Here is a 27,068-nt window from a genome sequence, read left to right on the forward strand (position 1 = left end):
CTTCACACTGTTGCCAAAGTGCTTGCTCAATAGGGGGTCACAAGATTGTTGGGTTTTTTTCTGTATATATGAAGCACCTTGAGGCAATTTTTGTTGTGATTTGGCGCTATATAAATAAAATTAAATGGGAATGTATTGAAGTAAACTTAAATGTCATAAACTAGGAATTAGTTCATTTCTCAGGGGAGAAATGAAAAAACGGGGACTGGTGTTAGGAATAAAAGCTATATTTTTAATATGAACCTGCCCATTATCTTGTTTTATGTACTTTAATAATGAAGGCTGGCTTGTAGAGCAAGGCCACCTTTTACTCACAAACAAGTGCTCAGCCAGACTGAAAAACAGGAAGTTTTAGTGCACAAGGCATATTAATAAATATAGACACAAAAAGAGGAACTCCCCATATAAACAACATTCAAAATGTGTGAAGTATAAAGTACCGAAATAACACTATATAAGTCACAGCTGATGATTCTAATGTTAGAGAGCTCTTGCAACTGGCGTCTGAGCTGTGCAGAGGTCGCTTTTAAGACAGGTACTTATGTAGGTTAACATAAGGTTGAGTCCAACAGAAGCAAGGCGCCCTAAATGTGCACAGCATGCAGCAGGGGTGGCCAAAATAATATAGGAAACAGCACATGTAGGGAGAGAACACCCACTAAAAGTTCTGACTACACATAGTGTGGTGGCTTATGTGAACTTGCAGGCGTTCACTATGACATCATTAGCACAACAGAGACTGAGTAAAGTTTTAGATGCTCGAAATCTGACACTTACACATGAAGGAATCAATATGGCAGATTTAATGGGATTAGGAGGACCTAATTACTGTACTAAGAAAGCAGAACTTGAAGGGAAAGTCAGGGAAGATTTAAAAACAGGACCTGTTGGGATTTGGGATTTAGAGATTCTTTTATTGCTATCATATAATCTGTCTTATGATGACTGCATTAATAACATGTTGTACAGTATTATTTTAATAGTATTGAATATGTTTGTGATAACAGTGATGTCTCTATTTACAGGTTGAGTTTATTTCATACACAAAGCATAACTGTGCTTGTTTAGAGTTGATGTTCCGTCCAAAGGGTCTTAAGCTTCACTGGCGAGAGTGTCCAGGTGATACATGTTGAGGGAAGATGAGAACATAGCAGGTTAATTGCATGCACGCTTACAAACACACATGATTTAAATATAGGCCAGGCCGAAGGTCTGGACTTTATGTAGCTTTTAAATTTACAGCTCCTAACTTGCAGGAATGGTGTGGACTGTAATGAATGAATGCAAAACATGATTACAGACACAAACATGTTATGGATTTATTTTGTAGGGTAAAGGTGGAACACATGGTGCTTTGTTTCTGCTTAGCAACTACTGAGTCGGGTGAAACAAAATGTTGTAGATAATAGAAACTTGTCTAACTGGTATGAACAGTAACTTTTGCATGTTATGTATATGCTTGAAGCAAAAAGAGGCGTAAATGATGATAGAAAATTTTGAAGTGTGTTTTCTAGCGGACATTTAGGCTGACATAGGGATGGTGTATATTTTACCCGGGGTGTTTTTAAATAGAACTAAAAGCGTTGCTCACACACATAAAGAGTATTGAGATTAGGTAAAGTTAATATAATGGATAGAGCCCAGAACATGATGTTGTGAACCAACTTTGAATAATGACAGGAACCTTAGATGAACACAGTAGGTTAGTAAGGTGTAGCAGAGAGAGGCTGTTTGTTTTTTATCCCTTACAGGAGAAGATTTCCACTAGAGAGGGACCCAGAAAAGGAGCAGGGACCACTTAAGCATGAAGTGTTTTCAAGTGGGAGCTGGTGTTTTAGTACTGGACCACCTAGAGGACATGAGGTGGTTGTCTGATTTGCTGAGTCAGAGGACGGCTAGAGAGGGTCAGAGTGGGTCGAGGAGTGACCCAAGGAAATGGTGTGGTGATGTCTCTGGAGAGACATCAAGAGAGGGAATTGTAATATTTAAAGAAATTAGTTTACTGCTGAACTGTATATAACCATCATCCTTAACATTACATTAATTATCATTTCATCAAAGTGTTTATTGAAGCTGCTGGCATTATGTTATAAGTTATATTATAGGGGTTATCATAATCTAATATTAACATGTTTATTACAGGTGCAGTTATAACTACTTTAAAATGATTGAGTTAATATATATATATCATAACTCATAGCCTGAGTATATTGTTACAGTAAAATAGTAGCTGAGCAAAGGCCTGAATGTATTCAGCTTCTTGTGGTATTTGAGTTTGCTTAGTTACAGGTGACGAAAGGATGTCCAGTCCATGGGGACCTCAAAGGCCTGAGATCTTCACCATATTTGGATGGATGGGGAACTTCTGTGTCTGCAGTTATCTCTTAAAATACATGAATGTTCTGTACATGCAAATTATGTGACTGTAAACGCAAGAGGGGGCGTTACAATACCCTGATGGGATAAAAGCAATCTAGAGTGTATTTTGGGCAGAGATGTACAACTGATGTTTTGCAGTTTACACCTCTCCACGCTGCGTGCATTCATTAAAATCAATTGTTTGACCGACCTCTTCTGGACCATCATTGTTTTACTCTCGTCCTCAATTTCGAACCCGTAACACCATCCTTAGTCCCTGTACTCAGGTTTGGCTGCTTTGATCGTCTTCCGGAGTTGGTAATGTGCATGTTTGTAGTCTGATGTGTTCGCGGAGGCAAATGCGGTGCTCCGTGCCGCCAGTGCCGTGCGAACATCTCTGTTAATCCAGGGTTTTTGATTTGGGAAGGATTTAACTGTTCTGGATGGGACGACATCTTCCACGCATTTTCTGATAAATCCGCAGACTGAGTCTGTGTAGTCATCGATGTTGTCAGCAGCCACGTGAAACATTTCCCAGTCTGTGTGATCAAAACAGTCCCGCAGCGTAGACTCCGATTGGTCCGACCAACAGTGCACTGCCCTCAGGGTTGGAGCTTCCTGTTTCAGCTTCTGCCTGTAGGCGGGCAGGAGCAGGATGGAACGGTGATCTGATTGGCCGAATGGGGGCTTTGTATGCATCCCGGAAAGAGGTGTAGCAGTGATCCAGTAGCCGGTCTCCACGAATGCTGAAATGAATGTGTTGGTTGAGTTTTGGTGAAACTTTCTTCAGGTTTCCTTTGTTAAAGTCCCCGGTCGTGATAAACGCCGCCTCTGAGTGCACGGTTTCCTCACTGCTGATTGCGCTGTACAGTTCCCTGAGTGCTCGGTCAGTGTCAGCTTGTGGGGGAATGTAAACAGCCGTAATAATCACTGCTGTATATTCCCTGGGTAGCCAGAATGGCTGGCACTTAATCATCAGGTACTCCAGGTCCGGTGAGCAGAAGGATTTGACCGGGTGCACGTTCGCATAATCACACCAGCTGTTGTTGATCATGAAACACACACCACCGCCTCTGCTTTTCCCAGTAAGATCCTGTGACCTGTCGGCGCGGTGCACAGAGAACCCCGGTAGTTGTATTGGGGAGTCCGGTACCTTGTCCGATAACCAGGTTTCTGTGAGGCAGATCACGCAGCAGACCCGCATCTCTTGCTGGAATGAGAAGCTCGCACAGCTTGTTCTCCAGAGACTGCACATTAGCCAGTAATAAATTGGGGAGCGGTGGTCTGTTAGTGCACCGTCTCAGTCGAACCAGAACGACGGATCTTCTCCCTCTGCGTCAGCGTTTGCGGCCTCCAGGGACCCAGAACAAAGGCACCTGAGGTGGGATGAATGGGGGGGTCTGCAAACGGAGGATCCGTGTTGCAAAACTTGAACTCCGGAAAGTGATGAGAAAGTCCATCTCTTATGTCCAGTAAGGTTTGTCGCTCTTACACAAGGAGACATGTGCTACTCGTGAAAAAATAAAAGAAAAATAAAATTAAACACAAAAAACAGCTGTTGCTTGGGGGAGCTCGCGACGAGGCTGCCATACTCGGCGCCATGTAGGGCAGTGTACATTGCCTACATGGCGCCTGAGACGTCTTGATGCATTCTCAATCATCCAGGGAAGTAAATCTCCAAAAAGTTGATTTTGTTCATCTGGACGTAACATTTTGTGGGAGAAAAGTTTCGTCACTCATCCAAGTGACTTCTTCAGTCTCAGCTGACTGCTTGTGTCCCCAATCTTATAAACAGTACATTTGCATAATGACTGAAACCAGCCACTGCACTCTCAGCCACGTTTCTCCCACAAAACGCTACGTCTGGATGAACAGAATCAACTTTTTGGATACCAACCTGAGGGTTTATGCGCTGGTCATGACGAATGACTTCTGGGGTCTTAATCCAGCTCCAGTCAAGATGCTGTAGATTCCCGTCAGTAACACTTTCGGTCCGCTGGTAAAATGTAGTTCTATTAATCTGCGCTCCATTAATCTGGAACTGGAACCAGATGTAAGTCCCAAAAAACTGAATTGTAGAACTAAAACTGAAATTATTCGAGAGCTACATTTTTAAAGGATAAAATACAGTTTCAAAGCAAATGAATTCACTTTCAAAATATAAAATTCAATTACACTTTAGTGATGATTATTTTCAAACCTATATACTGAATTTCAAATTCGGCTAATTCAAATTCAGTTTTAAAAAGCATTTATTCAAATTACAATTCAGATTCAGTATGAGCAATTTAAATTCAAATTGAACTTATTCAAATTCAGTTTCTGATGTCACAAAGTTCTGCCCATAGGTGTGTGCCAAAGCTTCCAGGGATACAAAACACACACACACACACACACAGCAAAAGAGAGACAGGAGGGAAGTAGAAACAAAGACAACACACCACACTCCGACACAACGGGCAGGTCGACCAGTGAGGACTGCCCGACTATGGCAATTTTGTCTTTTTTCATTTTGAAAAATGGTCAGTTGACCAACTTTTAGGCCATTTTGTTGAACACAGAAATCTGCAACATTTTTCAAACATAAATATCTTAAAAATAATTGAAAATACAAGCCTGAAATTTTCTGTTTTTTCTTACCATCAAAATCAACCAGGAACTGTAATTTGTGACAGATATATTAAAAATGTTCTTAATATTGGCTAGTTGAAATATCAACAAAGTCCAGCACTCCTGGAAAGTTCATTTTACTTTTAAAAGGTCTAATTTAGTGTCAGATTTCACACTTCCCACCTGATCAATGTAGTCCTTCATGTGTGACATTGGATAACAGTCAGGTTTAGTGATGGCATTAACTTTCCTGTAATCTCTACAGAGTCTCAACCATCAGTCTTATCTGCCAACAGGCACGGAGAAGCTCAGCTACAGCATGCTGGTTCAGAAGTCCCAAGTTCCAACATATATTCGACTTCTTCTTTCATTCATTTGCACTTTTCCATTGTCAAAAGACCCACCATCCTGACATTAAGCTCACCAGTAAAAACAAGGCTGGAGCTATCAGTCTAGGTCTTTAAAATGAAACACATGCACAAAATTATATTCTCACTTATAATTAGAGTACCATTTGGAAAATCCAGAATTTAGGTCGTGGTTAGACTATCTACGGATGACCGTGTTGTATTTAGGAATTGCAGACATTTTTACACAGTCACCTATTTTGGATCTGACTGAAGCTTCGAGTCTGTAAAGTGAAGCCAAAGTGTCTTAAACCTGCATTATTGATATTAACATTTCATTTTTCCTTTTGTCTCATCGTGTTTGTAACAGGCAGTGGAGTGATGATTGTGCAGTCAGTGTTGTACAGATGTGCAGATAAAGAAATCTGCTCTCGGCTTCACGATCTGGACTTCATCAAGAAAAGGTGAACACTGTCGGGTAGTTTAACTGCTTTGATTACAATAAAAAGTAACAGCAGTTAAATGAAAGCAGCAGATATTAGAAATCATGAACTGATCACTTCAACAAACCTGCAAATGAGCTTTTTGTCTCCCTGCAGCTGTGACTTGAAGGAAGTGTGTGAAATGAATAGAAACATGGTCTGTACCTGTGATCCCAGCGTCTGCACGTACCTGGACATCACCTTCAACTGCTTCCCTGCAAGTCTGTTACATCTCTGATTATCAGCTAATAATCAGTCACATCTGTACATGAATTATTACAGTTTCTAATGTGATGTGTTTCTTTGTCAGTCCACAGTGTAACATGTGAAGATTCTCAGGCAAAACTTCAGTGTGGTCAGATTTATTTTTCTCATTTATTGTAACTTTAGTGTAACTTTAATTTGATAGAACTACAAACATGGTTACAGTTTATGAACTCTTCCTCAGGTGAAGGACAGGTTATAGTCGTCTACTGGGCTAACTTTGGTCGCCGTGACAACACCATGTGCCCTGATGGACGTCCTGACTCTCAGCTCCAAAATGTTCACTGTTCGAGTCCAAATAGTACAGAATATGTAACTAACAGGTACAGATGCTGACTCTCTTTCTTCAGCTTTCCATCTTCTCTCAGATGACACGGCGTATTTCAGTCCTCTGCTGACTCACCTTTGACCTGCATTCACAGGTGTAACTGGCAGAACAACTGTACTGTTGAAGCAAAGACCTCAGTGTTTGGAGACCCCTGTGGTGACACTTACAAGTACCTGGAGGTGGTTTATGACTGTCAGAGTAAGAACCTGAAAGATAAACAGACAACTTCAAAAAACAACTCAACTTCTAGTCTCTGTGTAATTAAGCCTGTATGATTAGAAAGGTAATTATTAATCCTTCTTCACAAACATCCACAGAGAGTGAAGCTACATCAAGTCCTCCTCCAACTACTGTGACAGAAGGTGAGCTCACAGAGTGGCAACTAAACATTATTCCAATCAATCATTTGTATCAATCACAGTTTGAGCAGCTGTGAGGTCAGTGAGGCATTCTGAGGAAGCCAGTGTGTTTCAGGCTGATGTAACATGATAGGTTTCACAAGGGGTTCACCCGAAACCGTGGCTGATTGTGACCTACACATGTTTTCACACCTTGGCTCGTGTGATTAGGTAGAGGATCATTAGGGGGTCCATGTCCTTCTTGGGGGGGACACTCCCACAGGGCTTAGATCTGGGACTCTCCACCATTTGACCTTAGAACTGTAGAAGCTTCTCGAATGAGAGGTGAAACGTCTTCAAGCAACTTAAAGAAGTCCGGACGCTTTTCTTTCAAGCTCCTTAGACTCAACGACCTCCATTTTACCAACCCCCCTTGCTCCCCCTGGAACTCAGAAAACATACTCGGGATGTGAGCTGCCTGTTTCAGAAACAGAAGCCTAGGAAAACCCTGGGACCAGACAGTGTTTCACGCTCCTGCCTCAAAACATGTGCCGATCAGCTGGCTCCCATCTTTATCCGCATCTTCAATAGATCCCTGGAGCTGTGTGAAGTTCCCTCCTGCTTCAGACGCTCCACCATCATCCCTGTCCCCAAGAAACCCACCATTATAGAACTTAATGATTATAGAAATGTAGCCTTGACATGAAATCCTTTGAACGCCTAGTGCAGGGGTCAGCAACCTTTAACACCCAAAGAGCCACTTGGACTCAGTTTCAACGCAAAAGAAAACACTGGGAGCCGCAAATACTTTTTGACATCTAAAATGAAGATAACACTGTATATATTGTTTTTTTACCTTTATGCTTTGTGTGAACAACTAAAGTAAGTAAGTAAGTAAAGTTTATTCATTAAGCGCTTTTCACAGACAGGCAGTCACAAAGCGCTGTACACAAAGATTAAAATAAACAATACAATCAATAGACATTATACACAATGTAAAAGATCAAATGTAAAGAATGTAAAGAATATAAAATACTTAGATCAACAAAAGGCTTGTTTGAACAGAAAAGTTTTTAACTGCTTTTTAAAAGAATCCACAGAGCAACTAAGGTGTGTTGCTTATGAAATCCATGAAGTGCTACAGAGAAAATTACATTTTATTTATGTAATTAACACATTTTGAACTCTTAAAGAAATATAACAAAAGGAAAGACACCCAGCTGACCTAAAATGATCCATGTAGCAAACAAAAACTGTTGTGAGCCGCCACCCTTATATCGCCTTTGGGCTTTTGGAGCCTTGACCTGACTTTTAAAAAATAATTGGAAAAAAAGCACTATGCTGCTAAAAAAAATTAGATGTTTGCAAAATTCTGCCTAAATATGTATTTTACCTGGTTAATGTGTGTGGCGGGGCGTGGTCTGCAGCGCCGCTGCAGGGGAGGCGGACGCACCTGAGCGGCACCCGCAATCACGCCTCGCGGCCTTAAAGTCTGTGCTATCTGCTGTTGTGCTGCTGTGAGCTGAAAAGCTACAGCCGGCTGTATGCGTACAGCAACCGTGTGTGAAAAGAGATGCAGAAAAGCATGTTCATGCAAACATTGTCGGGTCTGCCGTGGTATGTTTACAATGGGACTTCTGCTCCTGAACCTCTGCGCACAGCGTCTGCAAATCGGGACTGTACGAAGTCACTTTCATCTTTACGCAGGACTGTAAGCTGTCATCTGTGAGGCGTGTTTGTTTTTAACATAGTTCACGGTGAGCACAGCTGCTGACATAATGTGGATCCGAGGATCCATATTTGGCTTACCTGGGGTTGAAAGTCTCGATAAATACACGGCGTTTAGGCGGGTACAACGGCTTCCGCGAGTATGACGCTTATTTTGAGCGATGAAAAATAATAAAATATAATTTTATTTTTATATTTCAATATCACAATAATCTTACAATTTAGAACTACAAGTTAAAAAAAGAACTAAACACAAATAAAATACACTTCAGCTAAATACTTCTAATTTATTTTCCCAAACCACCCGGAGCCGCAGTATAAGGACTAAAGAGCCGCATGTGGCTCCGCAGCCGCAGGTTGCCGACCCCTGGCCTAGTGTTAGCCCTGAAGGACATTACAGGCCACCAGTTGGACCCCCTGCAGTGTGCCTACCGGGCAAACAGGTCGGTGGATGATGCAGTGAACATGGGACTGCATTACGTCCTGCAACACCTCGACTGCCCGGGAACTTATGCCAGGGTCCTGTTTGTGGACTTTAGTTCAGCTTTTAATACCACTGGGCCTGAACTCTTCTCCTCCAAACTCTCCCAGCTCAGCGTGTCACCAGCTACCTGTCAGTGAATCACCAGCTTCCTGACAGACTGGAAGCAGCAAGTGAGGTTGGGGGAGATCCCCTCTGAAACTCGGTCCCTCAGTACTGGTACAGCTCAAAGATGTGTCCTCTCACCACTATTTTTCTCCCTCTACACCAATGACTGCACCTCCAAGAACTCGGCTGTTAAACTCCTGAAGTTTGCAGATGACACCACCGTCATTGGCCTCATTCAGGATGGTGATGAGTCTGCATACCGGTAGGAAGTTGAGCGGCTGGTACTCTGGTGCAGTCAGCAAAACCTGGAGCTGAACACGGTTAAGACTGTAGAGATGACAGTGGACTTAGGAGACATCCCACAACACTGCTCGGTATCTACTGTGGAGATCTTCAAGTTCCTGGGTACCACCATCTCCCAGGACCTGAAGTGGGAGACCAACATCTCCATCCTCAAAAAAACCCAGCAGAGGATGTACTTCCTGAGACAACTGGAGAAGTACAGTCTTCCACAGGAGCTGCTGATCCAGTTCTACACTGCAGTCATTGAGTCTGTAGTGTCACAGAGTGGCAACTAAACATTATTCCAAGCAATCATTTGTATCAGTGACAGTTTGAGCAGCTGTGAGGTCAGTTTATGATCATTAATATGCCAATTGTCATGACCACTGATCAACAGAAGATTTGACAGCTGTGTTTGATACAGTGGATCATGTCATTTTACTCTCTCGTTTGGAGCACTTGGTGGGCATCAGGGGCACAGCACTGGAGTGGTTCAGGTCCTACTTGGCAGGGCAAACTTTTTGTGTCAGTCTCTGTGACCATGTGTCGTCCTGCAGTTCTCTCTTGTGTGGCTCAGTTCTCCTCCTCTTTTCTCAGTATCGGCTCCCTCTTGGTTTGATACTGAGAAAACATGGCATTGCATTTCACTTCTATGCTGATGATTGTCAGATCTCCGTCCCTCTAAAGAAAAAAGGCACATATTCCACACAGACATTACTTCAGTGTCTTGATGACATTAAGGCTCGGATGTCTCTTAACTTTTTAAAACTTAATGACAAAAAGACCGAAGTGATGGTTTTTGTTAGCCTCACTGAGACCCCCAATGTGTATTTAGATACCTTGGCCCAGTATAATAAGCCAACTGTCACAAACCTGGGGGTCAAAGTGGACTCTGAACTGAAGCTTGACAGTCAGATTTAGGCAGCTGGCTAAAATAAAGCCAATTCTTTCACGGTAGCACTCTGAGACAGTTATCCACGCCTTTGTTAGCACTCGGCTAGATTACTGTAATGCACTTTATATAGGGATCAGTCCTTCATACATTACTCATTTATAGAAGGTGCAAAATGCCGCAGCTCCTCTTTTAACTGGCACTCGAAAGTTGAGCACATTTATTTTAGCTTCACTTCACTGGCTGCCCATTCCTTTTATGATTCATTTAGTTTGCTTTTAAAGCCCAGCCCCATCTTATCTCTCTGAGCTGCTATAGCCATATACACCCAACCGCTCTCTCAGCTCAGCTGATCAGCTGCTCCTGAATGTACCCAGGACTGAGCGTAAACCTAGAGGAGATCGTGCTTTTGCTGTAGCAGCTCCAAAACTGTGGAACGATCTGCCCTTAGAGGTCAGACAGGCTTCTTCTCTGCTTGTTTTTAAAATACTCCTGAAAACCCACCTCTTTTTTTTTTTTTTTAATTTGTAACTTGTATAATTATTTTTTTACAAACAAATCTTTTTGACACACACGAATTCTCATCAATAGATGCACAAACATGACATTTTCAGATATTTCAGTTTACAATGTTGCAAAATTCAGATCACAACTACGCAGTCTGATTTACAAAGTATTACAAAATATTTATGACCACAATTTGAGCCCATACGACTAGACTGCGGAGTCCTGGTCTGACTGGTTTACTTCTCTCCTCTCCTCTACTAAGCCAGAAGTTGTTTGGTTTCCCCGTTTACGGTACACATCAGCTTTTAAATGTCCCCCAATACTGATGTGTAACTCAGGTCCCAAATAGCTATGGTTAAAGCTAGAGTGTATAGTAAAATGAGACTGCACCTGGTTTTGTTGTGCTTCTGTATGTATACCAATACCCTCTAATTAGATTACAGTTTTTCTCGATTGCTTAAAAGCATTTCTTGAAACGATGCCTCGTATTCCCAAAACAAGAAACACAAATCCATTACGTCTCCCCCAGTTTCCCAAACATCGTGTTGTCAGTTCAAACTGAAGCTCTACACTCAAAACCATTCACTCGTGCTGAAAAACCAAACTTTGCCCACAGACATCACACACCAGGCTTCAAAAACACACACACGACAACATAGTCGTACACATTGGTGCAATAAATGTAAAACAATATTCCCAAAACTGGTAAGTTATGTTGCTTGTGGTTCTTCCCCTCAAAAACCTTTTCACATGATGAACACAAAAGACGCAACCAATGTATATACAGTGGCACATTTTTATTCATGTACCATACAGTACAACACACACCAAAAACATTAGTCCACCTCAGCAATCCTGTCTGCGTTTTGGGTCAGGCCAGAGAATCTCATCCACATCACAGGCTATATTGGCCCTAGCCAGACAGCGGGGGGTAAAATCCTCTTGCATGCCTGATCCACCCCTGGCATGCATCTACTGATATGTCTAGGCAGGCTTCTTCCACAGCCTGGAGGAGGTGCACACGGACATATGGTTCTTTGGCATACACTTTCCACCGCCATGCTGAAAATAACTCCTCTATCGGATTTATAAAGGGAGAGTATGCAGGAAGAAAGATGTTAGACAACCTTGGGTTATTGGTAAACCAGTCATGAACCAGAGCAGCATGATGGAAGCTGACGTTATCCTAAACAACAACAACAACGTAGTGAGGGTGTTCTGGCTGTGCTGGTTCCCTGTAGTCCCGCTGGAACATATGTTGTCTCAGACCATCAAGAAAAGCAATGAGAAGCATAGTGTTATAGGGTCCTAGAATGGCATGGCTGTGGAGTACCCCTCATTGGCTGATGGCTGTGCACAGAGTGACATTCCCTCGACACTGACCAGGGACATTTACGATAGCCCGAAGGCCAATTATGTTCCTCCACCTCCTTCACCTCCTCTTTCCTGGTGTCCTAGATCTCCTTCTCCTTCTCCTCCTCCTCCTCGACCTCTTCCTTTGAATGTCTTTGGATCCATTGTTTCAAACCTGAACCCATCCATCGAAGTTTCTGATTGGTGTGTGATACATTTTGACTCCTAGTGTTTCCACTTCGTTAATTGTGTGCTAATTGCCCCTCCCTTTCTTCCCTCCCCATCTCCAGCTGCCTCCCTCTTCCCGCTCCACCACAATCACCCACACATGCAGGGCCTTGGGGTAGGGGTGTGTCACCAGGGTGCAGAGGAGGCATCCCCCCCCTCTGTCCCCTTCTGGCTGCCTCTGCCTCAATTTTATCTCACAACTTAGACATTCACATTACTCACACTCTCATAACACATACATATAGGATCTTGGGGGTGGGCTCACAACACGGACTCCAAATTACCATCAGGGTGTACACCGCACCCCTGGCGTAGTTGCCCACCTCTCAATTTTAAATACACGTAGACATTGAGGGCTATCAGGAGGGGCTATGCGCTTACCTGCTGCTCTCTGGCAGGTAGCTCCATGCCCTCCTGGGTTTTAATTGCACCTTAGAACACATATACATCAACACTACATATGAGCGGGTAGAGGGAGGTTTGGAGTCTTCTCACACCCCCGGTCTCTGCGGCCTGCTGGAGCGGGGGGGCTAGGAGGAGGAGTTGGCCGTCCGACTGGGGTCTGGTGTGTGGGGCCTCCCTGCTGCTGCGGAGTCGGGGCAGTCTGCTTCTCCCCACTGCAGGGAAAAGGGTAACACCACCTGGGTCTGGGTGCAGTTTCCCCCTCCAGGAGCAAGGGTACCTAGACCCGGTTCTTAGAGTACGCTTGGGGAGTGTGATTGTGTGTACAGCGTCTCTTTATGTCTGTCTCCACGTTGGTTGAGTGTGGAGTAATTGCCTATGAGAGCATGAGGTGGGAATGGATGTTTGTATTTGAGTGTGCCTGTATGTCTGTGTCTATATGTCAGGTTGGGTATCAGACGCCACCTCTCTGGGGACATCTCAGGCCCTCCAAGGTTTGGAGGCCTATCTCCCCCCACCACTTCCCCTGCCGGTGGCAGACGCCCTCAGACATCGATGCGTTGGTGGTTCTTTGTGTCCGGGGGTGGGCGTCCAGGTACACACCGGCTCACTCCTTGGTGGCTGCTTATCCGGGCCTGGAACCTGGGGCTCGCTCGGGCCACTTCGGGGGTGGGGTGCCCTCGGCCTCTCGGCCTGGGGCTCAGTCACTCAGGCACAGCTGGCTGCCGGCGGAGCTCACGGGCACGTCACTGCAACCCCCCCTGGCTTCTGCTCCGCGGCTGCTGAGTGACCCCTCATCTGGGACTCTCCTCAGCTCTTTCTGGGACAGTGGCGCGGCTGCCCCTCTGTTGGTCTTCCTTGGTCTCTTGTGTTCTGGGGGCCTCTGGATGTCTGGAGTTTTGATCTCCTCCATACCTGCTTCATGCCCTGGAGCATGGGACTGTGGCCCCCCACACCCTCTAGCAGATCATTACATTAAGGAACCTTTTAAATACAAGCGCGCTCATGCTCACAGGTGTACACACAGGTGATCACACACACAAATTACACCCTTTTTGGCTCCTACCTCAAAGCACACTGTGCGCTGTCGATCTTACATGCTGCACAATAATGTTTAATATTAAGTATTTAGTGTTATATTCCCATATATCATTGTGATGTTGTTTATTCTATTACTCTCGTTTTCTTCTGCTTGTTTTCTTTTTTCTTTCTCAACAGGTGATCCAGGTGATCGATATATGTATTTTTTGTCTGCTTATTTTGTTGGTTTTTGTTTTTTGCCCTTTATCCCCGTCCCTCTTGTCCGCTGTTTTTTTTTTTTGTTTTGTTTTGTTTTGTTTTGTTTTTTTCCCCCCTCTTTCTTTCTCCCTTTTCTTTTCCCCTGTCCCGTATCTAGCAAGTAAAAAAAAAATAAAATAAAATAAAATAAAATAAACAATAAAAGGTAAATCAAATGGACCATTACGGCAAGGCTGGGATGGTCCATTTGGTAAAGTAAATCCGTTGGGCATCTTTCTTCGCCTTTAGACAATAATTCTGATGGCAAAAGAACCAAACGGGACAGGTTTAAAAAAAAAAAAAAAAAAAAAAAAAAAAAAAAATTGTGTGCTAATTGAGCTAAAGCTGTGTTGATGTGAGTTAACATTATTAACTGCTAGTGCAGGAGTGTCGAACTTCAGGACACATTTTGTGTAAGATACACAAAACAAAACAAGAGCACCAAGAGGGTCAAAAAAAAATGAAACACGAGTCCAAAACAGAACAATTCAGGGGGCCGGCCTGGGGGCCGACAGCACAGGAGCCCGGACAGTTCAGGGGGCCGACCGTGCGGACAGCAATGGCGGCGACGGGCAGACAGTTCAGGGGGCCGACCGTGCGGAAGGCAACGGCGGCGACTCAGGCGAAGGGGGTCCGGGGGCTGGCCGTGCGGAAGGCAACTGCGGCGACTCAGGCGAAGGGGATTTGGGGGCCGCCCACGACGACGATGACGCCCGACCAGTAGCCTGGAAGGTGGCCGATTAACCGCAGACCCAGACGAGGCAGGACCAGGCGACGCTGAAGGCGAAGACACGGAGGCTGGGCCAAGCGAAGCTGAAGCTGGACCAGGCGACGGTGAAGCTGAAGCTGAAGCTGGACCAGGCAACGGCGTGGACGAAGCCGCTGCTGCAGGCGAGGCTGAAGGCTCGGAGGCTGCGCCAGGCGAGGCTGTAGACACTGAAGCTAGGCCAGGCGAGGCTGTAGACACTGAAGCTGGGCCAGGGGAGGCTGTAGACACGGAGGCTGGGCCAGGCGAGGCTGTAGACTCGGAGGCTGGGCCAGACGAGGCTGAAGACTCGGAGGCTGGACCAGACGAGGATGAAGGCGCTGCAGGCGGCGGCGTGGAAGCCGGAGACGGTGGCGCTGCAGGCGGCAGCGTGGAAGCCGGAGACGGTGGCGCTGCAGGCTGGACGGATCCCTTGGACCCTCCAGCGACGACAGGAGACAACGGCCAGAAGGGCCCCTTGGACCCTCCAGCGACAACAAGAGACGAAGGCCGGAGCGGTCCCTCGGACCCTCCAGCGGAGACAAGAGACGAAGGCCGGAGCGGTCCCACGGACCCTCCAGCTGAAGCCATCACAAGACCAGCAGGCACGGAGTCCTCTGGCAGACAAGAAGGCAATGGGTGCTGTACTGAGCACTGGCTCTGCCCAGACAGCGCTGACACGGGGCAGTTCTCTGAGGGCTGCTTAATCTTCAGGGGACCAGAAACAGCTGGGGACTGAAACCTAGCTTCTGGGGAGGCCCTGGAGTGCATAACTGTGCCTGAAGCAGCAAAAGCGAGAGAAACTCCCTGATTGGAACTTAGCCTTTCTCCCTTCATAAAGTGAATGTGTGAGACTGGTGACAGAATGAGTGACGGAGCTAGCGGTGACAGTGGAGCCAGAGCTACGGGTAGCGGGGGCACTGGAGCTACGGGTGACACTGGAGACGCTGGAGACTGAGCTACGGGTGACACTGGAGACTGAGCTATGGGTGACACTGGAGACTGAGCTTCAGGAGGCTGGGCAGCTAAGTGAGCTTCAGGAGGCTGGGCAGCTAAGTGAGCTTCAGGAGGCTGGGCAGCTAAGTGAGCTTCAGGAGGCTGGGCAGCTGACACTGGAAACTGAGTGGAAAGTGGCTGCAGGACGGCTAGCTGAGCCGAAGGTGGATGCTGGTCAGCTAACTGAGCTGAAGGTGGCTGCTGCTGAGCAGCTGATAAGCTGTTCACCTCTTTATCTGCAGCACAAAACATAGACCCTGAATGAACAGTCCCATAGATCGACACAGAAAAAGAGTCCTCACGCACCTCAGCCGGCGATTTAGAAGTCCAAACGTCCGGCTGTGGGGTGGCGCGCCGGCGGTGCGATCGTCGTTTCCTCCCCGCAGACAGCTCCGACGGACCGGGCAAGATCACATCCGGCGAGTCGGGCAGCGAGGCAGGAGTGGCTGAGAGAAGGTGAGGTGTGTGCTGGAGAAAAGCCTGCATGATCGGAGGAAGCGATTTCAAAAGCCATGGCAGGCCGGAAAAGAGCCGTTGTAGCCGATTTTCAATGATGCGGCAAAGCTCGTACGGAGGGTTCTCCAGCTACAGCCCGAGTAGGATCTCCACATTATAGATGATGTCATCTTGGAGCTCCTCGGACTGATTGAATGCCGCAGGGTCCATGCTGGCTGGTTCGTACTGTCACGGTCTGCCGGGGCAAGCCGTGTGGGAGTTATTTAGGACCAGGAAGCGGCAGCTCAGGTGCACGTGAGTTTAATGACAACAGAAAATACAAACAGCCAACGGTGCGGGTGGACATAAAACAGGAAAACCTAAACTGGGCAAAACTACAAAACAAACCAGAAATGAAGATGCAGGGAGGTCCGGGGAAATACACAGAGAGAAGGAAGGAGAGACACAGGGAGACCGAGGGAATCAACACAGACGAACCAGCAACGAGGACGAGGTAACACACACTATAAATACACACGCCAGGAATCAGAGGATGGGAAACAGGAGGAGAACACACCTGGAAGACATCACAGCTGACGAAGCAGGGGAAACGTAAACAGAACACACTCACATGAGACGCAGACCTTCACAATAAAACAGGAACTTACACATGCAAGGACACAGACTAAGAAACGCAGACTTAACAAAGGGAAACATGGCAGAACACTAAAGAGACTAAACAGAGGAAGAACAGCACCAAAATCACAATAAAAGAAAACACAAAACGCTGGGTCAAAAGGACCCAGGATCATGACAACTATAACCAATCTTATGAACCTAAATTTTAAAACCATAATGCCGCTTTCCAAAAAGCACACCAATTTCCCTCAACTATAAACATCCCTGCTTTAACACATGAGTCAGATTTGGTGAACTGTTACTGCAAAACTCTACACAAAAATCCCTACATTTGTCAGTGCCGACACCATGTGGTCACTAAGAAAGCACTAGCACACAGGTGTTGATCTCCAGGCCTCGAGGGCCGGTGTCCTGCCGGTTTTAGATCTCACCCTGGGTCAACACACCTGAATCAAATAGTTAATTCATTACCAGGCCTCTGGAGAACTTCAAGACGTGTTGAGGAGGCCATTTAGCCATTTAAATCAGCTGTGTTGGGACAAGGACATATCTAAAACCTGCAGGACACCGGCCCTCGTTGTTGTTAACTCACTAGTTTCCACCGAAAGAAGATATACCATGTTCTGAGAGGTTTCTGAAAAAATTAAGACGTACAGTTCTGCTATCACTTCCAACATAAATGAAGACAGGAAACTAAACAGCAGTGAAGTTTGTAGGGTTACTGAAGTTGGGCTAGCTGGTATATAATGATGTGCTACGTGATCGCTAGCGACACAGCTATGTTAGCATAATATAAACACAGTGAAGCTGGAGGATGAACGCTAACATTTTTACGCTCGATAAAAGTTAACGTGAGGGTTCCCGATGGTTAGGGACAAATGCAATCGCATGGCAGGATGCTGTAAACGGACCAAACTTCAGTCAGGAGAACAACTGAGATAACCCATCCACATTATGAGGTTAGTCATTAACATACTGCAACAATAGAGCAGCTGCAAGAGAATTCAACATTAATGAATCAATGGTACAGAAGTGGAGGAAGCAAGAAGAATGAGTTGAGTAACGTTTGACTGACTGACTGTTTGGTTTCACTTAATGAGTCTTATAATCCAGTGCGCCTTATGGTCCGGAAAATACGGTACTACGAACTTTTTTTCCAACTCATTTTAATTCATACACAAATCTATACTCAAATACTCAAAGTTCAGCGAGGGCAGATCTCACAATCTAAGAAGGCTAACCTGCCACTTTTCATATCCTCCCTGATTAATTTCATGTGTTCGTCCACTGAGTTAATGTGATCCGTGAATTGTGGTACGTCCTAAGATTTGATTTTCACCCAGGTGTCACCCACATACCATCAGAATAACCCAGCACAACTTAACACCATGAAATGTCTGGTCCTTAATTTCAGGAACTTCCAGAGTGAGTGAAGCTACATCAAGTCCTCCTCCAACTACTGTGACAGAAGGTGAGCTCACAGAGTGGCAACTGAACATTATTCCAAGCAATCATTTGTATCAGTGACAGTTTGAGCAGCTGTGAGGTCAGTGAGGCATTCTGAGGAAGCCAGTGTGTTTCAGGCTGATGAAACAGGATTTTAAAATGTCACAGTGACACTGCTTCTTAATCAGAAAAAGGTTGTAGGGAGTCACTTTAATGCCAGAAGGTTGATTCTGTTTATCTGGACGTAACATTTTCAGTGAGAGAAAAGTTTCATCCAAGCGTCTTCTTCAGTCTAAGCTGACTGCAGGTTTCCAAACGTATAAACAGTACATTTCATTATTAAAACAAATAGGCAGACATTGTGTATTTAAGTTCAACCAGTTTTTATTTCTTCTTTGTTTTACTCAGATAAGAAAGTAGACAGGAGCGCTGGGAGGCTAAGAATACGACAAACAAAAAGGTGGCAAAAGAAAAAGATTTAGAGTGAGTTGTATGCGAGTCTGGACACCAAGGAAGGACTTGTATTGATCGGCAGGAAGAAAGGTCAGGTTGGAAAGGATGTGCAGCAGGTTAGAGTGATGAGGACAGAAATGAAAGTGTGCTAACAAGTGAAGAGTGTGTGGAGAAGATGGGAGGAGTACTTTGAGGAAGTGATGTATGTAGAAAAAGAGAGAGACAGTTAGTGAATGAAGAAGTGTAGAGGATTAGGAAGGAGGAAGTGAGAGCAGCTATGATGAGGATGAAGAGTGTAAAGTTGGTTGTTCCTGATGATATACCTGTGTAGTTATGGAGATGTCCAGCAGAGGGAGCAGTGGACTTTTTGTTTAACACAATCATGAAGAGTGAGAGGATGCCTGAGGAATGGAGAAGGTGGTGCTGGTTGGTGCTGATCTTCAAGAACAAGCAGGCTGTGCAGAGCTGTAATAACTACAGAGGGATAAAACTGATGAGCTAAACCATGAAGATATGACAAAGATGAGGTCAGGCAGGAGTCTCTGTGGACTCTGATGTTTGCAGACGACACTATGATCTGTAGTGAGAGTAAGGACCAGGTGATGGAGAGCCTGGAGAGGTGGAGGTGTCACGGCCCAGCGGCACGAGGAAAATGGGATGGACACAAGTGCAGGGAGGGCAACTTCAGTCTGACCGCCGAGTGGCCAACCACCATTCCACTTCAAAAGGGCCGATGAAACGCGGGGACAGCTTGTCCATCCTGAGGGGAATGTCCTTCGCTGAAAGCCACACCTTCTGTCCCCGGGTGTACGTAGGGGCTGCCCTACGACGACGGTCCGCGTAGCGGCGCTGGCAGGCGGCTGACTGACACAAGGCCCGCGGTGTGCATCCACGCCCTTCGGGAGTGTTGCAGATGATGCTGGACGGAGGGCACCTCGAGCTCGGTCTCCTGCTCCGGGAAAAGGGGAGGCTGGTAGCCGATTGAGGCCTCAAAAGGGGAGAGACCTGTACCTGAAGAAGTGAGGGAGTTGTGAGCATACTCCACCCATGGCAATAATGACGACCAGGACGCAGGGTTGGAGGCTGTGATGCAGCGGAAGGTGGCCTCCAATTCCTGATTGAGGCATTCTGTCTGACCGTTAGTCTGTGGGTGGTGTCCTGAGCTCAGACATGGTTTCACTCCTAAGGATGCACAGAACACCCTCCAGACCTGCGACGTGAATTGCGGTCCTCGGCCAGAGACAATTTCAGTGGGAATCCCATGCAATCTGAAAACATGTTCAACTAGCAGATTGGCCTTTTCAGTGGATGTGGGGAGTTGGTCTAGGGCAATGAAGTGAGCTGCCTTGGAAAATCTGTCAATCAAAGTGAGAATTGTGGTCTTGCCAAAGGAAACAGGTAGACCAGTAACAAAATCCAATGAAATATGCGACCAGGGGCGCCGTGGAATGGAGAGAGGCTGCAACAACCCAGCCGGGCGTTGCGCGTTAGATTTGTTCCTAGCACAAATGGAGCAGTCAGCCACATATTCTTTCACATCTCTATCAATAGACCCCCACCAGAAATACCTTTTAATGAGCGTACTTGTCCGTGCGCCCCCCGGATGACAGGAAAACCTCGCCTTGTGAACCCAGTCGATCACTTTGGAGTGGGCTGCTTTCAGAACAAAGCGGCGGTTTGGAGGCCCCATGCCGGGGTTCGGCTTGGTCTCCAATGCCCGGCGGATGTCTTCAACCACCTCTCAAGTGAGAGACCCAACCTTGACACTTGCAGGGAGAATGGTGGGTGTGTCGGGCGACTCGTTTGCGGTGTCAAAGTGCCGGAACAGAGCGTCCGGTCTAACGTTGCGGGACCCTGGACGGTAAGAGATGGAGAAGTTAAATCTATTGAAAAACAATGACCAGCAAGCTTGGCGTGAATTCAGTCTTTTGGCTGTACGAAGGTAAGTTTTTGTGATCGGTCCACACAATAAACGGGTGCTCCACTCCCTCGAGAAAGTGCCGCCACTCCTCTAAGGCCAGTTTCATGGCCAATAGTTCTCTATCACCCACTCATAATTCCTCTCAGCAGGCGGGAGAAAAAGGCGCACGGGTGAAGTTTGGAAGTCGTACCAGATTGCTGCAACAATACCGCTCCCACCCCGACGTCGGACGCATCCACCTCTACTATAAATCGCTTCTTGTGGTCGGGGTGAATTAAAACTGGCGCCGAGGTAAACAGTTCCTTTAACTTGGAGAAGGCAGCCTCTGCCTCCTGACTCCAAATGAAAGGGAGCTTTGAAGAAGTCAGCCGGGTCAACGGTGCTGCTACATGGCTATAGTTTCTGATTAAGCGGCGGTAAAATTTGCGAAACTCAAAAAGCGCTGCAGAAGTTTCCTGGTCGTTGGAGTGGGCCATTGCACGACTGCTTGTATTTTTGCCGGATCTGTCTTCACCTTCACAAAATGGTCTAGGAAGTCCCGCAGAACATCATTCACCAGATTTTTAAAAACAGCCAGGGCATTTGTGAGACCGAAGGGCATCACTAGATATTCAAAATGCCCCAAATGAGTGATAAAAGCGGTTTTCCACTCATCCCCCTCCCTGATTCTGACAAGGTGATATGCATTTCAAAGGTCTAATTTAGTGAAAATGGAGGCACCATGGAGCAGCTCGAAGGAGGAACTGATCAGGGGTAAGGGGTACTTGTTCTTTATTTTGATGTCATTAAGTCCCCTAAAATCAATACAGGGACGAAGTGAAACGTCCCTTTACCGACAAAGAAAAAGCCAGCCCCCACAGGTGAAGAGGAGGGTCTAATGACGCCCACTGCCAGAGAATCCTTAATATATTTTTCCATGGCTGTCTTCTCAGGGCGTGTCAGGTTGTAGAGGCGGCTTGAAGGTAGGGTGGAACCAGGTAATACGTCTATGGCACAGTCGTAAGGTCTGTGCGGGGGTAGTGATTGAGCTTTGTCCTTATTAAAGACCTCCCTTAAGTCATGGTATACTGAAGGAACGGAAGAAAGATCTATGTTGACACTTTCTTCACGTGTGGGTTCGACAATGGCAGACGGCGGGGCTGAGACGAGACAATTTGGCATGGCAAAATGGGCTCCAGCTTATTATTTTCTGCCCAGCCCAGTCCAGATGAGGGTTATGTAGTTTTAGCCAGGTGAAACCAAGGATAATGGGAGTACCAGGGGAGTGGAATGTCAAGAAGGGGAGTCTCTCCCTATGGTTACCTGAGGTGACTATGGTAACGGGTGCAGTGCGGTGAGTGATGAGGGAGAAAATCTGGTTATCTAGTGCTTTAACTGAGATGCCGGGATCCAACTCAAAAAGGGGAATGTTTAGCTTCTTGGCTAAATCCCTATCAATGAGGCTTTGCTCTGCGCCTGAATCGACTAATGGCTGAGACGTGTGGGTCACGGAACCAAGGAAGAGCGTAACCGGCAAGAAAAAACGGGGCTTAGAATTAATGTTTGATTCGCCCACCCGTATCCCTGAATCTACCGGCGGGCGTCCCCTTTTCCCCTTTTGGGACAGGTGGAAATAAGATGCTCAGCGGAGTCACAATAAAAACATGAGCGAGAGCGGCGGCGCCTCTCCCTCTCTTCCAAAGACAACCGGGATTGCCCGATCTGCATGGGTTCTGGTTCCGATTGATTCCTCTCCACTGGAACTGAGGAAAGCGGGGAGGATCATCAAGGACTCCAGTCACCCCAGCCATAAACTGTTCAGACTACTTCCATCAGGAAGGAGGTTCTGCCGTATCCGGTCCCGTACCAGCAGACTGAGAGACAGCTTTTTCCATCAGGCCATCAGACTGTTGAACACTTCATAGACACCTCAGCTTCACTTACCAGAACTTCAACATTATGCACTCCACACTACAGATAAATGCCACTTGTTTTGCACATGTCCAACTGCCAACCTCTTTATATTTTATTTTATTGCTTATTCTATTTCATTTTTAAAATATGTATATATACACACACACACACACACACACACACGTAGATATATATTTAGTATACACATTCAGTAATGCGCATACACTCTTATATTGTACATATATTTATTCATATAACTCTCAGATTTAGCCATTCTTATATTTTGCTTGTTCTTATGTTATTGTATTTATGCACACCTCTGTTGCTTGTGAAGCTCGCACACAAGAATGTCACTCGCATGTACTGTACCAGTGTACCTGCACATGTGATGTGACAATAAAAGTGATTTGAATTGATTTGAACTGTGGAGGCCGAAGACAGGAAGCGGACACGGGGGAACAAAAACCAGGGACGCACGCCGCACTGGCCGACGGGTACTGGAGTTCCTCTCCCGCTCCCGCAGTCTGTTGTCAATGCGGAGCATGAGCAAGACTAACTCCTCGAAGGTGACGGGTTCGTCCAGAGACGCTAGCTGATCCTTCATGTCCTCGTTAAGCGACTGCAGATAGACCCCCTGCAGGGCCTTATCTGGCCAGCCGACTGCCGCTGCGGCGGTGCGGAAATCGATCAAGTAATCCGCGATACTACGGCGGCCCTGCTGGAGGTTTAACAGTCGCTGAACTGAACTGCCCTCGGAGATTGGGTGGGCAAAAGTCTTTTTGAACTCGCTCAAAAAGGCATCAAAGCTGCAGGACGGCAACTGATGTCTGCACAGGCATGCCTCGGCCCAGTTCAGGGCTTGGTCGCGCAGTTTACCAATAATGTATGAAACTCGCATTGTGTCTGAAACGAAAGAGCGGGGCGAACGCCCGAGCGCCAGCTCGCACTGCAAAAGGAAACTGCTACAGGCCCCCGGGTCACCGGCATACGGTCCTTGAGGCGACTGTTGATTATGATTATAAATATTATGTTTAAGATGTGTATAGAAAGTAAATGTAAGGAACTGTCAAAGAATCATTTCAGTAAGCAAAGAAAGACACAACTCAAACATGTATATACATGGGTGATCTAAGTGGAGACTCACACCGAGACATCAGTTCCCTCTTTATTTACACACTCGTTCACACAATACACCCTTTCATAACTCTCATAAGGGCAATGGCGTGCTTCCCCTTTAGACTAATTCTACTATACGTTTTCATCCTCGTGACTATGGCATGATCTTCCAGTTTCAAATTCCTTAGGCATTTCCTGTTTTTCTCTAAAAAGTGTTTGAAACTGGCTTCACAAACAGTTATACAGGAGCAGTTATTTCCACATAGTTTCCGTGTTAAATGAAGTAAAACATAAGCTTTATAAAAAGGTATAATAAAACAGTAAAATCTCTTAACAGGAACAATAATTCATGATGGTGTGTTGTTGTCATTTTGGCGCAAACAGTTTACTTTTTAAGACAACAGTTTTTCCCTCTGGCATCACCTTGTACCAGCAGTAATCGAGTCACAGAGGCTGAGATGGTGAGTTTTGAACACAACCAGTGGTAAAATGCTGCCCTCTGGTGGTGTCAAACAGAGTTTACTAAATGCTTTGACAAAGCAGCCAGAGGTTCTCAGAAGGTAAATTCAAACAGAAAGTGAAATCTGAGGACCAAACAGGAAGGATACTGTTAAGTTCATATAGAGACAGAGTTAAAAACAAGAAAATGTGAGTCATCTTTCATGCACAGCGAAAATAAGAGGATTGGATACTTCTCTTTGACGTGGACTGAAATGTTGATTCATTAGGAGCAAAGATAAAACTCCTCTATAAAACATTTTCCATTCTCAAATTAATGTTGGATTCTTACGCATTGTTTTTATGTTGATCAACATGTTAACATATTATTTCATGTACCTCTGCTCTACTACCTTTACAATCATGCTGCAGCTCCTTCCTGCCGTCCTGGTTGGACTTGGTTTGGAGGTCGCTGTTTCATCTTTGACAGCAGCATGAAGAACTGGACTGATGCTGAGGTACATTAGGAAATAACAGCAGCTGTTGCTGCATCACTGATCATATAAAGAGTTTCTGTCTTTGATTTTAAATGCATTCTCACACTTTTCTTCTTCTGTGGTCTGCACCTCATCTTCCTCCTCAGAGTTCCTGTAAGACACTCGGTGGACATCTGGCCTCATTCCACAGCACAGCTGAGTACACCTTCATCAGAGAGCTCACTCACACAGAACCAGGGCCAAATAAACGAACTTGGGTTGGAGGCAACGATAGAGAGAATGTAAGTGTTTCATAGATAAAGAGGATGAGCTGCAGCTGTTTCTGATATTTCATATTTTTCTCTTCATATTCATCAGTTTGATTCAAAGGTCAACATGTGACAGACTGATTAATCAGGACTTTGTTCCTGGAGACAGATGTTGCTGTTGACTTGATTTTTCTTTTCATTTTTTACCTCCACAAACAAAATGAAGCTTCATTGTCTTCGAGTGGTGTAAGAGGTCTCATGTCTGCACTCTCAGCATAGATGCATCAAAGTACATCAGAACAAACTGAACCTCAAACTTTATTCTTCCAGGAAACTGTGTGGATGTGGAGTGATGGTTCCCAGTTTGACTTCAGAAACTGGGCCAGTGGAGAACCAAACAACTATGGAGGAGAAGAAGATTGTATGGAGTTAAACTATAAAGGTACAAACTGAATGTGGGCCTGTTGATGAAATGTGTTTGGTTTTAATTGATTGAAGTCATGTAATCTTAGGTCTTTATAAGGACTGTGTTTTGTTCTTTTTACATTAGAAAAGAAGAAAACATTTACTGCACAGACCTCTGATTTTATTTCTGTTTCTTTATTTTGATTCTTCTTTACAGGAGGAGATCCCAACGATGCACCGTGTGACGACAACAAACCTTTTGTTTGTGTCAGAGATCCATAACTGCTCCTTCGTGTCCTGACACATCAGCAGTGAGGATCATCACTGCTGATGTCACTTCCAGCAGGATGTCAAGCCTCGATGACATCACTGCTGGAAGATGTTGACAAATATGATTTCATATCACAATACCCCCCCCCCCAAAAAAAAAAAATAAATTCAATAAAATTTAAAGGGATTGAAATGTTTACCTGAAAGTGAGTCATTCATGCTTCAAATCATCATCTGATCATTTTAACAAACCTGAAAACGAGCTGCTTTCTGTCCCCCTGCAGCTGTGATGGAAAAACCTGTGTGACATAAATACACCATCAGGACTTCTGATCCTGGGACCTCATCGACTGATAACTCAGTTATTAAATCTAAAGAAAAGAAAATTGGTTTCATCATATTTGTGTGAAAAAAATATACTTTATATTAATAATTTTTTGCAACTTTCCAAAATGAACAAACATTAACAGCATGTGACGTCTTGTTCACATCTATGTACTGACAACACGTTTTCACTCCCAAATTTTACGCTAGGTGACAAATTGTTGGTATACGATTACGCTTTCGGCCACCCAGCGCGTCCCTACGGAAGCATAGAGCTGCCACCCAGGCTAAAGGAAAATAGACGTATATCACGCTATAACGTGAAAACTTTATTGTTCTAACAATATACCATCATGTAAGCACAATATACTTTTCACATTTGAACAACATAATATCATGTTATTACAATATACATATTAGTGTTATAGCAAAAAATGAACAATGAACAATAAATCCTTCATGTTATAACATATCTTTTATTGTTCAAACACGATTTATTGATTTGAGTAAAGCATAGTGAAGTGGATGACAGTGCAGATCAGAGTGTGAGAAAATGGCTCGTTTATCGAAATGAATTTAGTTCTGTTTTATTGTTTGGATTGAGGCATGGGGAGAAAGGAGAAAGAATCGGCCCGATCCGACTGAGGCGGCAGGATTTCTTATTGATCAGCTGGAGGGACGCTGGAGGCTGCATGGATACAAACTACACCACCTGAACTGCATTCAGGCAGGTTATGTTGTCACACAGAGCACTGTGAGACATTTACTGAAATATCTTGACCCTTACGGTGTTGAGCAACGACGCAGAAATCTAATGCGACACACGTATGTAAATCCTGGACCAAGTTTCATGTGGCACGTTGACTCCTACGACAAACTGAAGCCTTTTGGAGTCTGAATTTTAGGAAGTTATAATTTGGCTTCATGCCTATTCAACAACGAGAAGTTGAAAAGAGGATGGGCACACCTGCTAGGATTCGCTCTGATTTGGGAACAGAAAGTGTCAAAATGGCAGAGATGCAAAGATTCTTGCGATGGTCTATGGATCAGAATGTCAGAAACTGTTTCATTACTGGGTCCAGCAATCACAATCAGCATATTGAAGTCTGGTGGGCCTTTCTGAGATGGCATCATGCCCAGCACTGGATAAATCGTACACTTGACATGCCAGAAATGATACATTAAACAAGTTAAAAAAAATTAAAATAATATAAAATAAAGAAAAAAAAAAGAAAAAAAAAAAGATGATAATTAGA

General features: G+C 45.1%; 1 protein-coding gene across 4 annotated transcripts in view; it reads left to right on the top strand.

Moving 5' to 3' along the window:
* Positions 1 to 25,664, top strand: part of LOC134618236 (L-rhamnose-binding lectin CSL1-like) — a 57,676-nt gene extending 32,012 nt beyond the window's left edge. For all 4 annotated transcript variants that reach the window (XM_063463539.1, XM_063463538.1, XM_063463540.1 and 1 more), the window contains 11 exons: positions 5,686 to 5,779; positions 5,915 to 6,018; positions 6,108 to 6,152; positions 6,246 to 6,384; positions 6,484 to 6,587; positions 6,707 to 6,751; positions 18,216 to 18,272; positions 24,501 to 24,586; positions 24,712 to 24,846; positions 25,144 to 25,255; positions 25,436 to 25,664. In XM_063463539.1, coding sequence (XP_063319609.1) covers positions 5,686 to 5,779; positions 5,915 to 6,018; positions 6,108 to 6,152; positions 6,246 to 6,384; positions 6,484 to 6,587; positions 6,707 to 6,751; positions 18,216 to 18,272; positions 24,501 to 24,586; positions 24,712 to 24,846; positions 25,144 to 25,255; positions 25,436 to 25,500 — 986 coding nt within the window. In that variant the 3' untranslated portion in view covers positions 25,501 to 25,664. The remainder of the gene's footprint in view (positions 1 to 5,685; positions 5,780 to 5,914; positions 6,019 to 6,107; positions 6,153 to 6,245; positions 6,385 to 6,483; positions 6,588 to 6,706; positions 6,752 to 18,215; positions 18,273 to 24,500; positions 24,587 to 24,711; positions 24,847 to 25,143; positions 25,256 to 25,435) is intronic.
* Positions 25,665 to 27,068: the final 1,404 nt, after the last annotated feature.

The sequence above is a fragment of the Pelmatolapia mariae genome, linkage group LG20 (assembly GCF_036321145.2).
Source record: "Pelmatolapia mariae isolate MD_Pm_ZW linkage group LG20, Pm_UMD_F_2, whole genome shotgun sequence".
In the NCBI taxonomy this organism is placed as follows: Eukaryota; Metazoa; Chordata; class Actinopteri; order Cichliformes; family Cichlidae; genus Pelmatolapia; species Pelmatolapia mariae.